Consider the following 14,712-nt stretch of genomic DNA (forward strand, 5'->3'; position numbering starts at 1 on the left):
GGTTTGCAGGTTTCTGAAAAGACAATTGTTTTTATTGTCTGTAGCAGCAAACTCCACAGAGAACTGTTGTTCTGCTGTAGACTTTTGAAAGTCCCGAAGTATATGTAGTTAAAATAAACAAGGAATAAAGTTTTAGTTAGCTAAAGGGAGAGGTGCTAGGGTTGTTGAGTAAAACTTTTCTAGCCCTTTAAAACTACTGAGTTCACATAGGTGGTAGATCAGCAACCTGAAAGAGAATAGATCTCAAGAACAAGATAAAAAGGCAATAGCAGTGCAAGCTTTCTGAAGTGATGTAGAGTCTTTATTTAGAAAAATAGCATTTACTTAGTCTCTATACCTGTTCAGTTCTCAGGCTTTCTGCTGGAACTGACAATAGTCATTACTTGGTCCCCTGGGACGAGACAAAAAACACTATTCCATTTCAGGTATATTACCACATAGCAGTAATGGGGTATCTGCCATTGCACCAGACTAGATTCACTAACCCAGAAATGAAAGGGTCCCTGTCTCTTGATATATTCCCTGTCTGATTGCTCAATATTTCTTTAAAATTAACATATAAAATGGGCATAATGTTATAACATGTATTTCTAGCATTACTAATTTATATGTGATCCTCCTCAGTTGCATACTAAAGACATGGCCTATAAATGACTGTGCATGTGTATATACACACATACATACATGCATATATATTTCAGTTAACATGGAGACAGAACTGCAAACTCGATTGAGGGTTATCATTGATTTGCAGAACTTTGAGTGGATAGAGCCAGTTTGCAAAATTCTACTCACTCATTGAAGTACATGTAGTACTTTTGTTTGTTTGTTTTAAGTTTGATAGATATGTATGGTATTAATCACAGTAACTGTCTGGGACAGTAGTTTTTGTGTGGGGGCTGGTAAATTTTTGTTAACAATTTGGCAAGGCTGGAATATATTCACAAGTTTTATCATCTGTGACAAATATCTGGACAATATTTTTCATTTTAGAAGTAAACCAAGTATGATTCAAGTCAAAGCTACCAGCATAAAATAAGCATTGTCTACATGTTATTTAACTGTCTCAAAATGCCATGAAGACAAGAATACAACAAAACAGAAACTGACTGGTGCGCTCCAGTATTTGGTTGCGTGCACTGTACTGACCACAGCAGCTGAAGGTGGCCTTTCACGTGTTTTTTAGAGTGACATACATCACTGCATTTATGGCATTTCATGATTCTTCTTTGCCTTTCACATTAATGAGTGGTAGGCCACACAGTACCACATGTGCTTTGCTCACTACAAGATGCTACATTCCACCCTCCTCAGATGTACTAAGTATTAAAGTTTACTGCATCTGTGAAATTTGGGAAAACGTGAAAAACAGGGACAAGAATTTTATGTTTTACTCCCTTGTGGCTTCCACCCAAGATGTCTTTCTCATGTAATGTCACACGAGCAAACAACCCAAACACAGAAGGAATGGAGATAAGCGTGAAGCAAACTCTGTCTCTGAACTGTGGGGAAAGTAGGAACTGAACCAATGATCATCCTTGCTCCTTCTGTGAGGGTATATGAGCAGGGCAGCTATATCCAGAAAAGAGAGTGTCTCCTTCCCTGCCAGCCTGTCTAAAGCAACTCCCAATGGAAATCCCGTACAATTCTTGGTCATTGTGTCAAGAGTGAACAAGACTATTAATTGTCTTTCGCTGCCACTCCACACTGAGGAAGAAAGCACTCATGAATGGTCCTTAGCAGTATGAACTAAGAGCTCCAAGTGAAGAACCTTTACTTCTGACAACTGAGACAGGGCTGGAGGGGTAGCGGAAGACAATCCCATCCCTAACTCAGGAGTCATCCCCAGGAACTCAGCAAGCTGGAGCTTGCTGATCTGCCTTTCTCTTACATGCGTTACACACATGTAGAGAAGGATGGAGCCAACAACTTTGTGGCTGGGGACTGGTGTTTAAAGTGGTCTGAAAGATGTGGAGAGGTCTATCATCATCCTGTCCCCCGCCTAGAAGTTAATTCTGCCCCTGCCCTGTCTCAGCTCCCCAATTAATCCGTTGGCCCTAGTCCCAACATCAGCTCTGTCCCAATTCTTTTAAAAACTCTTAAAATTGTAAAAAGAAGCAAGGAAGTAGGGAGGGACACACAAGAGCTATGGAGGTCCTAAAACCTTCCGGTGAGTAATGCCGGAGGCGTGACTTTTTACAAACGTTCTCAGTCACACCTGTGTCCTGATGTATTTTAAGCCTCTCTTGTGGATCAAAACTCAGAAATGAGGCAGAAGGTGTACTTTGGACCAGGAATCAGACTGGATTGGGAGCAAACCACAACAGCGTTTGATTTTATGATAGCTCAGATACTTAATGAGTTATCCTTGATGAATAGATGTTGCGTGAATTGCAGTACTGAGAGCATAGTGTGCCAAGACACACTGCTTCAGGGCTGTCAGTTCAATGCAGTTTTACTTACTCATTAGATCAGGCACGAAGAACTGGGTTTGATTATAATATTTTTAGGACCAAGACCACCTAGTTGTTTGTACCATGCATACTTCAATGGAATCTTACTCTGATTTGAGCCTCAAGGTGTACTTTTAAACAAATGAGTAACACAAGAGGCAGTATCACGATCATGTTGATACAGAACACATTGGAAGATGTTTATTTTCTACCCTTGGCTAATGTCCCATGGTTCTTAATAATATTCCAAGTCGTCATCTTCGCTCTGGAAACATATGGACAAACCTTGCATGCACATTATTTTTGTGTCTCCTGCCCACCTCCGTTGAATGTCTTTGCATTCCCTTCTTCAGAGAGATTTTAATCTGCCTGCAGAAGGTAACAGAATGTCATTGCTGTGTTGCACCCTGTTGAAACAGTTAGAACAGTTCTTCAATAAATGCATCAAAAAGAGAGAAACAAAGTGTGGATGGGTTGGCCCTCACTAGCAGCCATTCTCCCACCCAGCTGCTCACTCACTCACTCCCCACCCTCCCGTGGGACATGGGGACAAAAGAGGAAAAACAGGAAAGAGAAAGCTTGTGGGTCAAGATAAAGACAGGCAGATTGCTCAGCAATTACTGTTACAGGCAAAACAGACACAAAGTGAGGAAATTAATTTATTGCCAATTAGAATAAATTATTACTGATTCAGGTAGTGGAAAACAAAAACAAGAAAAAGAAGAAATTAACATTTACACACTTAGAGAAAACACTTTTCCTCCACCTTTCCCAGGTTCGAGTTCACTCCAAGCACCTCTCCTCCCCTCCTTGTTATTGCCAGGTTACACTCAGTCCCTTCAGTGAGGCAATGGGGGGCCCCTTCTTCCTTCTCATTCTCTTCCTCTGGTGCAGCGTGGGTCCTCCACAGGCTGCAGCAAATATCTGCTCCACCATAGAGCATCTCTTCCTCTTCCTCCTCCTCCTCCTCCTCCTCCTCCTCCTCCTCCTCCTCCTCCTCCTCTTCCTCTGGCCTTGGTGTTCCCTCTGTTGTTTTTCACTCTTTTATTCCCTCCTCCTCCCTCTGGCTTTCTTTACTCTCTCTTTAATATGTTTTTCCAAGGTGCCACCATCTTGGCTGATGGGCTCAGCTGTGTCCCGTGACAGGTCCTCTGGAGCCAGCTGGAACCGGCTGTGTCCAGCATGGGGCAGCCCTGGCCTCTCCTCACAGAGGCTGCCCCTACAGCCCCCCTGCTGCCAGCACCTTGCTATCTATACCCAATACACAAGATGTGACGTCCTCTGTAACAAAGTGGAGAGAAGCTGTCCCATCAAGAGAGCAGTCTTCTGTAGATATCTCAGCCCACCAGCAGTGATCAGATCACCACAGAGAGCGTGGCTGAGGAGAAACACCAGAGAGAGGATTGTGATGGAAGAAAACAAAACCACTCAAAGGCAGTGGGAACACTTGAGCGTGGCTGAAGAGAACCACCAGAGAGAGGATTGTGATGGAAGAAAACAAAACCACTCAAAGGCAGTGGGAACACTTGAGCTATTGGGAAGGAAGGGGCAGGGCAGCCAAATTTCCAGTGGTGGTGGAGAGTGGGCTGCCACTGAAGCTGGTGGGAGAGACCTCTCAAACCACTCAAGATCTCTACTTTCTCATTGCGTTAGCCCGTACCACAGCCTGATGCCTGGCAGGAATGCAACTCTCAGGTTTTCAATAACAGGGTGAGCCAGAAACTGCTGGGCTGGGGTGCAGCAAGGACTGCAGGTACCCTGTAGGCCCTCTTTGAGCGCTGGGCCCAGCTGGAGGTTTCTCAGCTACCGAGCAGGACCAAAGCCCCTGCGCAAGGACTCCCCGTGCTGATATGGCTGCACGTGAAGCAGAACTGCAGTACAAAAAGGCATAAATGTATGAAATACAGTAAGACCTGCAGAGGGGCGTAAGGTCCAAGGCTACTGGATGACTTTAACTGCAAATAGAGGAGGTGATAAGAGGGCAGAAAGAGAATGTGAGGGAAGACCAAGGAATGCTGCAGTTTTCTCTGAAGCCACATACAGAAAATGCTGCCACAGGAAGAGCGTGTTTAGGAGGACTATCAAGGGCAGGGCAACAACTTGCCTAAAATAGCAGTGTTGAAGTATGGAATTAGAAGAGGAAGGAGGAGCAGAGAAGGAAGGGGAGCAATAGTCCAAGTTCTATTATTTTTTTTAAGTCCATCTAATTTCAGCATAGGCTTAAAAAACCAAAACAAAACCTCCAGGGGATTCTTCCATCTAGGATTTCAAGCTTTGAAGCAAAAGCTGCTTTTCTGTCTTTAGCAGATCTCTACTGTCCCACTTCTTTCTCCCATTCTAATGTTTAATTGGCTTCAGCAGAGATTATCTATTGCTAGTTCTGGGTCAGGCCCTTGCCAGTAACTCCATGGGGTCTGAGCTTCCTCCAGTCATCTCATGCTTCTATTTAAAATATTTTAACTGGAAAGCTTAGATAGCCGCATTTCAGAGACTACCATTTTGCAACAAAATTCCATCTGGTCAACATTAGGTCCACTAGCCATGGTTGGAGTGAAAAATAATCTTGCCTTCATGTTGAGGCTGTACAGCTTCAGTTAAACGTGATTTGGAGTGGGATAACTTGCTACTAATGAGCATCAGCACTGACAGCAGGAAAACTAGCTTTTAAGAATCCAAATTTCAAAGCACACTTGTTGGCAGTCGGGTACTCACTTTCTGTTTCTTGGGAAGATTTGAGTGTTTCTCCAAACTCACACTACTCTTTGGAGAAATGGTGGATTTTTCAGAGTTTCCAGGCTTCAGGAAGGACATAGATGAAGCACCTGCATAAGGAAAGAGAATTAAAATTGCGGGAAACTGAATGGTTTTAATATCACATAATGCAATTGATAGCCCTACTGCTACATGGAGTTATTTAATGAACAAACAGGTCATAATATTCTTGGGGAAGTCCTAAGAGAATATACCCGGCTGACACAAGGATGAGGCAATGCCTCTTACATCCCCTGACAGCATACTGACAAACTGGTGAGAAAAAAGTTTCATCTCTCTGGTTGTAAGTTGATGAAGCACAAGAAGCCAGGGAGGTGAAGTATGTATGTGAACCATATAGGATTGCCATGCCACTGTGCAGAATGAAGAAATGGCTATATTCCTCTCTGCAGTAGGACCTGTGCAGTAAAGACAATGCTGATACACTGCAACTTTCACTTTCCCTTTCTTAGAAAACTTATCAGTCATTAGTATAGTGCAGAGAGTAAGTCCTCTGCAGACAGTGTAAGAGAGGCAGCAGTTTATGTACACAGCTGCAAAGGAGAGCAAACAAAGTCCTTATACTGAGAGATTTTCACCTAAGCTATAAGCTTGTCCTCCTAAACTACAGAGCTTGGTTAACAACCTGTAAGGAATGATGATGAGTTTTTATCCAGATCTTCTTGCATTTTAAGAAGTATTCTCTCCTGCTCCAAGGCTTCTATGTACTTGGAATAGGACCAGGAAGCCTGCAAGAACCGTTAAAAACCATCAGCCTCCTGACCATGTCACTGGTAGTTCCTCATCCATTTCAACAGTGAGACAAAAGACTTGTTTATGTTATATTCCTGTTATTGAATAATCCCAATTATTAAGAAGAGAAGTTTTGTCACGACAATACTGGAATCATGGGAAGAATAGTATTGCTGCAAATAAGCAATCTCAAAACACCATGAAATACAATTTAAGCAAGTTTGACAGATATGAGTTTTACATTCATTTATTCTCCATCCCTGGTCTGAGTCCTATTCTCTCTCCTTTCATCTTCAAAACCTAAACACAGCAGACCTTTTCCATCCCAAAATATCAGTCTTTTGTGCTATTGAGGACTTGATTTTATCTCCCTTCCACATCCTTCCAGTGTGTCCTTTCTCAAATTGTTGAAGAACTTATTAGCCTCAAAGTTCTTTCTGCCTGCCGTCTCCAGCAGAATGCTGCTACCACTAAAGGCAGATCAACTGGAGATGTCATCCTTTCCTTTTCTAAGGAACAAATGTTGCTCTTTACATTGCAACAACCACAGTTCAGGTTCCATGTAAATTTAGGTCACTCTCCCAAATCAGTATGGGAACTGTACTTTTGTTTGGCCTTTTTTCCCTTACAGCCTGAAAACTTTGGGGCCAATTTGTCATTTCATGACTCAGTAAGAACAACTTCGGCATCTTCCTATGGCAGAAAGGGGCTCAAAGGAGAAAGTGCTCTATAAAAGATTATTGTTCTTTCTGCAATTACCTGCCTCTTGAGGGCTTCGGTGTATGATATTGATATACGGGCTTACTCAACTCACTTTTTTTTTTTTTTTTTTTAAATAGGTATGGGCAAAGGTTAAAAGGTCCATTTAAGGGATAAGAGTGTGAGCTCAGCTATGCATTTTGCACTGTGGCTTCATATTTTGAGGGTATTTCAGACTGCCTATTTCTATATTCTGCTCATCACTAATGTAATGCCATGTGAAGAGCTCTACAGAATACAAGCAGTGGCCAGAGTGTGATTTACTCCTGCATCGCATGAAATAGCTGTGAATATGTGGTTGCACAGATTGCCCATTATGTTATGGCAGTGTCAACTCAGCTATGAATGACCCCTTGATATGCCCAAGGTGGCATGTCTATTCTTCCTGTTTCTCCAATAAAATGACTGTTACCTTTTCACTACAGATTTGATGCATCATGAGGGTTGTTCTGGAAGAAGTACTAAAAAGCTTTTTTCTGTCAGATTTTCTATCCAAATAGCTGGATTTCCTAAATGAGTTCAGCTTCACTTTTTGACATATGAGCAGAATCGGAGTCAAGCCTAAACCAAATTCTTTCAGGATATTAATTTTACAAGTAATGAAAAGCTTCTTATTCCAGAATTGAACTTCCTTTTCTTCAATTTATCTTTCAATAAAGATTGTTTTTAAATCTACACACCTAGAGGGCTTAATATGTTGTTATATATTAATACTACTCAGAACCTAAATCTTAAAAAAATTAATAAAGAAAAAAAAATCACCTGTAGGGAAGGTAAACTTACAACAGCAAAGTTAATTGTAGAAGAACAGACAATGATGAATCAAATGACTATGTGACAGTAGTATTCAATACCAAACCCCACCTTCCCATTCTCCCAAGATCATTTTATCTCTCTTGAATGATGGTATCTGTAGCAATATGTTTATTATTCACCTGCCACCCATATCCATTTGAAAATGATGCTGGTCCTCTTGCCACACCAATCTTGTCTACCAAAGCACTGCTTGACAGACTGATGACTTCTGTCCCCACTTCTTTACCCTGCCAATAAGAACTCATAATTAGATGTAAACAACAGTTACCAAGCAAAAGTGAAAAGCAAAGTCTGAGGAAGCAAAAATTGTCATTGGAAATGAGACATTGTCATATGCAGTAACATTTTATAATGCCCAGTTTCGTAATTCATCCTGTTGGGCATAATAAAAAATATCAGAAGATACTGCTTTTTTAAAGCATTGCTTTGTCCTAATCGATGTTTCTTCACCTCTACACTCCTGCTTCCTTTCAGATTAAATGCTTCAAAATATAACTAATTGCAAGGGCAGACCTGCAACAGAACATATTTTAAGGACAGAGGGGCCGTTGTGATCCTCTAATTTGGCCTCATGTATAAATGCAGAACATAGGATTTCTCATTATTAATTCCAGCTTGGTCCAGTAGCTGTAAATGAACTACAGTATACATGTTAGGAAAACAGGCAATCTCATTTAAAACACTTACAGTGAAGGACAAGGCATTGTAACCCTTGGCAAACCATTCTAGTGATTAACTATTTGTCATTTTCGTGTTGTTTTAGTGTTGTATTAAGGCTGCACCTTTGTGCATTCTGTCTGATGGTCCCCAAACTTTATGAACATTAATCAATTAATCAATAATTAACCCCACAATATCCCCATGCGGCAAGTAATAAAACCCTCCCATGTTGCAAATGAGAAAGTGAGAAAAAAAGGTCAAATGGTTCCCAAACTCACTCAGAAAGTCCCTGAAAGATCTGGAAAAGGATCAGAATATCCTACATCCTTGCTCCCAAGGTGCCTTTTCCTTCCTTATCACCCCACTGTCCTATGGACCCATCATCTCTGAGGGTGACTTTTGGGTATAGAACTTCCGAGGCAGCATGGTGTTTTATCTTCTCTCCAGAAGAAGGCTTACTAACTTCTATGGCACACTCAATTGACAGAACAGGAATGCCAAAGCAAATACAGAAATAGTGTGTATACTAATATACTACAGTTTATGTTTGCTAGCTTTCTCAATGAGAATGGTGAATTAAATGAGGTCTTTAATAAAGTCTTCTCATAATAAATTAGCCAATGTTATGGCAATGTCATATCCCATGACATTACAGCACTTACTAACAAATTAGCTTACTGCTAAGAAGCTTAAAGAGAGATGAGGGAAGCATGGAAAAGGAAAATTAATGCTTATGGATTTACCTTTCTCTGCTAAGGGCATGGAAAAATTACAGATTTACAGTGTAAGTTAAAACTATTTTGTACACTTGAAAGCAAAAAATCCAAAATCTACTTTGGAGGTAAAATGCAATTGTGTATACAACAAATTACAAATACTGGCATCAAGGCAGTCTGCAAAAAGTGACTAATGATATTTTTTAAGGTATGTGTCATGTGCATCTGGCAGTTAACAAAGGAACAGATCCACAGATGGGCCAAAGATGAGCCCATATAGCTGTGCCCCACTAAGGGCAAATATGTGAAAATGGAGAAGCGAACCATACTCTCCCAAGGCCGTATCTTTTAAAACAACTATTTCACCACAATACTGAAGCAATCACATTATGTTGAATGTTCAAGCTTACTTCACCCTGTACCTACCCATCCTTGACTTCCAGACACTAAGCTTAAAAGAGGTCTTTGCATAGTACAGTGCTTGCATGGCATGCCTTACTGTCAGCCACTCCTCCCCTGCACTGGGCCCATTGCCAGGAAGTCTTTGATAGGATTTGCCCCATAAATAACAAGTAGGCACACATAAAAAATAAATATTGAGATAGTCAAATAATACCAAGTCATGCATCATTGTCCAGTAAAAACCTTCTTGTCTGCCATTTTTACCATTATCCCACATAAAAGTCCAACTCCGATCCAGTCAGTTCAGAAAGTGAGGTGAGCTCAGTTAGACTGGGCACCCCAGGGACAAATTTATGAGAAGGGAGAAAGTAAAATTCCTCCCCCAGGACCATGATTGTTCCGTTTGACATGAACCCAAAATGGCAACTGATGGCGGGGGGGGGGGGGGGGGGGGGCACGGCTTGGGAATATATATAAGAAAAATGAATCATTTCTAATCCTTGCCAGAGCTTTCTTCTCCTTCAGCATGAGCCTGGTGGGGCAGAGAAGCATAGATTTTATTTTAAATGCCAAGAAATCATCACCTTCTACAAGCTGCCAAGTGAACCTGCTATCGCTTATGTTGGATGAACCTTATCAGTATCCTTCAGGGATACTGAATCATTTGAATAGTTATGTTGTCACTGAGGGAACTGAAATCTCAGGCAAGAGAACAGAGAATGGCAAATTCTTTAAACAATAATAGAGGGAGGGAAAGGGTTTGAAAAACTTATCTGTTCCACCTATTCTTTCAAGTGGTTTTAAAAGGTAACTGGTTTACTGATAATTTTTTGTGAGAAGGATAGTCTGCAGACTGTTTACTGAACTGAATTCTCTGCCTGTCACTTTCTAAAATTTCTTACCCTATTTCCCAGCTTAGAAGGGTAATTCACCTTTCCCATTTGTTCCCCATAAAAGCTAGGCTTTTGCCCTCCTGGCCAAGATTTGCTCTTTACTTCCTTGGTCTTAATCAGAAATCTTATAGGCAGGGAACAAACAGATGGAAAAAATAAGTCTGTGAAAACGCAAAAGTGCATTACTTTGAAATATTGCATTCTTGCTCTATAAGTATTGCCAATGGCCTTGCCAGACATATCTGTATGGAGGCAACGTGCTTTGGAGAAAGGAACATGAGTTCTTGGATTTTAGACTTCACTTGACATTGGTGTGTGGCCTTGAGTAACACTTCACTGGTCCTCAGTTTTCATGTGTCTAAAAGAGAATAACAATGTGTACATGTTCTTACAGGCATATATGTCTTTATCTGTCCAGGTGCTCATGTGGTTCTCATCACAAGTAACATCTCAACACATGTGTACATGGTATTTAAAATATGTTAAGGTCTTTTAATGCTACTTATGATAGTTTGCAAGTCAAATAATTTCTCTGCCCTTAAAGGAATGTTCTCTCCTCAAAGCTGACCAAACAATTAGATTTTGTAAAAAATAAACTTTTGCAAAGCCTATAATCAATAGAAAAAAATCCATTATATTTTAATAAAAAATTCCAAGAAAAACAATTTGACAAGCAAGCATTCTGCTGTAGAGGTCACAGTTCTATTAATGCACTGAAATTGCCTAGAAACTGTGAACAGTCTAACAATTTCACTGTCAAAGCTGAGAAATATTCAAGAAAAGACAAAGGCTATACAAAGCAATTAGCACAGAAATATTTTTTAAAATAATGTGCAGACTTTTCAAATGCTCCTTCTGAAAAGTAGATATGAAATCTGGTTTGGTTTTGTTTTGTTTTGCTTTCAGTAGTGAACCAGGACTATAAATTCTAAAATAAGACAGTACATACTGAAAGTGCAAACAGGTCTGCCGTTACCCATTGTACACATGGACCATGCATAGTTGTTTTTTTTAAATTTCAGTCCTCCTTTTCACTCTACTCTTGGCACAAAGGATGACTAAAATACATTTTCCCCTCTGCTTAATGAAAGGAGTATTCCATTGACTCATCTGCTTCAAGTTAAACAAATGTATATGCACTGGCAGGATCGGGAACTAATCACCCTAGGACCAGGTCGCATGTAAAGCTTGAATTCTAACAAAAAGGCTTCAGTAGCTTTGGATCAGGCTGAGAAAGGGATATTTGAATTCATGTATATTTGTTCATGAAGGAATTTTTATGCAGTTTGTCAGCTGTCACCTGAAACTTTGTGACCCTTACCTCTGCTGTTTTGCCTTCCTTCTTTCGCATCTTTTTTCCCTTTTTTCTCTCCAAGGCAAATAGAATTTTGTCACTAGCCAAATTGCTCCGAAACTTACAAAATTTTGGCCAAAATTTAAACAGAAGAGCAAAAATTGTCATCTGCGCGGAAAGAAAAGAAAGTCAATCTTGACCATATTAAGAAAACAGAGTTTACTGTAAAATAAAATGTAGTTTACCATGAGAATGAAATAACTATTTCTTTTTGAATACACAGCCTTGTTCCTCCCACGTACTGTGTCCTGACATTTCAGCCCAGTTTTGCTCGGCACATGCTTTTCATCAGTGTGTTTATTACTGGTGAGAAATCTTCCTAAAACACAGTTAAAAGGCACTTTCTTTTTTTATATTTCCCTAAACAATTGTTTGCATTAATGAAAACATCCATCATTTTTTACAAGTATTCCTGATAAAATATACACCAGTAGAATCGCTTTTGCACCACTGTTCTGCTCAAATATTTCAAATATTCAGTTCATTAGGGAGAGGGGGTTTTTTCCCTCCTTAAGAGAAAGGAAATACTTTTTTGCCTCTGGAAAGGCTCTTAAACCACATTACAGATCTATGAGCAAATCTTGGATAATTTTTAAATGATATAATCTCTCACAGGGTCTTTTTTGAACTAGAATAAGAAAAACAATTTTAGAAAAGCAAACAGAGGGGCTCAGTGAATTCTGTTGCTGCACGTACTAAGGCTCACATTTTTCAATTTATTTAGATGTTTAATTCTCATTGAGAAACTCAGCTTCAAAGGAGCCGAGCATGCTCAGCACCTCACTGCTTCTGGCTCAACAGACTTGAAAGTGACATGTGAGTCACTGTCATGTTTCAGTCACAGCTTTTTGGCTAAGTCCTTCCCTTGGTTTTGTGCCACATTTCTGGAGCACGCTGGGTTTTACAGAGGCTGAAATGAGAATTCTTATTTCTCTTAGGACCTATATGAACCCTTTTCTCTGACAAACCATTCATCTTTTGTGATCCAAACACTTTATGGACTCACAGTTGATGTTTAAAGGTGTTGGTGGCAATTTTATACGAAAAGAAGAACTAGCTTTCGTGGGTTTAGAAGATAAGACAGAGAAGAAAGTAACAAGGAATAAGAAAATAGTGAGTCTCTAGTAAAGGTTCACAAATTGCTCTTCAGTCTGATTAGTACAAAGATCAGAGAGAAAATTGTCCACAGCCATTTAATACAGACTTTCTGTAATAAAGAAGGGAAGGACATTCAATAAGTGAAGCTGGGTTTGTGCTTTACCTGTCTACATTTTTTTTCATGAACGACAAAAACTACAAACTTTCTAAGCACAAATTACTTCTCTGACAATTAACCAAGTGATAAAGAACAAGCAGTTAAAAACATAGACAGAATTAATTTCTACTGCCATTTCCTAGCACAGATCTGGATAACACCTTGCCAGGATCAGCTGGCTGTCAGAGATTGTCCAGTTTACTGAGCAATAAATATCTGAAGCCTCTCTCTCATCTCCACCATACAATCTTCATTGAAATGCATGACTATGGTGTTCTCCTCCATGCTCACGCTTATGTATGGAGTCCAAATTGTCACATAAGCAACGAAGACTGTCCTTAAAATCAAGCACACAGACTCTAGCCAAATCTGTTACAGAGATTCTCCCAGATTCTTACCTGTGCTTCTCTAAAAATATAAGGTCCTAGTTCTTTCCTGTGCTCCAGAATCTTCTTTGCTTGTGCAGTTGGGATGTCAATCTGCAAAGCTGGAGGTACAGCAGAATTAATAAAGCAGTCGATAATAGCTGTGATCTTTTTCTGAACTGTGGCATCATCACAATGAGAATGGCACAAGTCCTGAAAGATGAAAAATAGCATTTTCAGTCAGCGGAGAGAGAGAGAAGACCCTTTGCAGGGGCCAGTGATCAAAGAGTAATAGTCATACAAAAATAATTATACAATTGATTTCTTCAGCATGTAGGACAAAATTTTTATAGCAAATATGCACGGTCAAAGACATAGTTAAGACGTGAATGGGACTTCTGGTTTGCAAATGCAGATATATAGCAATCGTTGCTTTTAGGTGATAATCTCTGCCTGCATGTTCTGATGGAACAGGATAGTTTTTATCCTGCATTCAGTCCAAGTACTTTACTGGCAAATAGGAGGCATTTCTGAAAAGAGAAACTCACCTACAAGTGTGAAAAGCACTGATTTTCACAATGAACCTGCTATGACTAGCATAGCCATGGTAACTAAAAGACAAATGCTCTAAATACTCCAAGAAAAGAGGGGAATTATTTAGAGGGTACAAGATATTATAACCAGGAAAGTTGGCACAAGAGGGGAAAATTTCAGCTACCAGTACAATCTTCCATTCACCGAAATCTTCTAGTTTCCCCATTCATTAAGATATTCTAGTTTCCCAGAACCTCAGTGTTTGAAATAACTCTGTGCAGAACAGTATACAAAACAAACCTGAACTTACAAGGGTGAGATCTCAAAGAAACACTGGGGGTTTTCTACTTTTTTTAATGTGATCCTATTGTTCTTGTAAAACCTGTTATTACTGTGTTTTTCACACTCTGACAATGCTACCATTGGACTTTGACAGGAAGGAAAAATAATTCCAAGAACTTCCTTCAAATGCTTTGAAACACAAAACTTTTCATCTATCCATAAATATCAAGAAATTTCTATAACACTAGGAGATCGTCACATATGTCTGCTAAAGACACAATAAGCACTGTAGAGAATTTTCAGGAAGAGCACTCTCTAAATGAAGAATGTGCATTTAGTTTTGGTATAGAAGGCTGGATATTTACTTTGCAAAGAAATTAAAAACAGGGCTTTTAACCAGAAATGTGGTATGTGAAAGAGCTGGTTTGTTTTATTATGAATACTTTTTAGTTTTATGAAGGAAAAAAAGAATGATAACAGCCACAATGAAGAAAGTAAGGCAATACAAAAACATGTTCAATGTATCCTAAGAATATATTATGACTTCCTTTGCTCATCTAGCGTAGAAGAAAAGGCAGAGATCTATAGTAAGAGGCAAGACAAACAAGCCATATGATATGAAGAGAAATGAGACCTGAGGATAGAGGAACAGATGGAAATGATCCACAGAGTTCTATTTCTTCATATTTGTTTAAAAAAAAAAATGTTTTTGTTTTTTG

The 14,712-nt window shown here is 39.7% G+C and overlaps 1 protein-coding gene across 1 annotated transcript in view; it reads right to left on the reverse strand.

The window, feature by feature from the left end:
- Window positions 1–2,643: 2,643 nt before the first annotated feature.
- Window positions 2,644–14,712, reverse strand: part of RGS22 (regulator of G protein signaling 22) — a 63,632-nt gene continuing 51,563 nt past the window's right edge. The window contains exons 22-27 of the mRNA XM_075024373.1: window positions 13,211–13,390; window positions 11,504–11,665; window positions 7,652–7,759; window positions 5,851–5,953; window positions 5,166–5,275; window positions 2,644–2,860 (exon numbers count right to left, since the gene is read on the reverse strand). Of these exons, the coding sequence (XP_074880474.1) occupies window positions 2,843–2,860; window positions 5,166–5,275; window positions 5,851–5,953; window positions 7,652–7,759; window positions 11,504–11,665; window positions 13,211–13,390 (681 nt within the window). The 3' untranslated portion in view covers window positions 2,644–2,842. The remainder of the gene's footprint in view (window positions 2,861–5,165; window positions 5,276–5,850; window positions 5,954–7,651; window positions 7,760–11,503; window positions 11,666–13,210; window positions 13,391–14,712) is intronic.

The sequence above is a fragment of the Buteo buteo genome, chromosome 3 (assembly GCF_964188355.1).
Source record: "Buteo buteo chromosome 3, bButBut1.hap1.1, whole genome shotgun sequence".
Taxonomy (NCBI): Eukaryota; Metazoa; Chordata; class Aves; order Accipitriformes; family Accipitridae; genus Buteo; species Buteo buteo.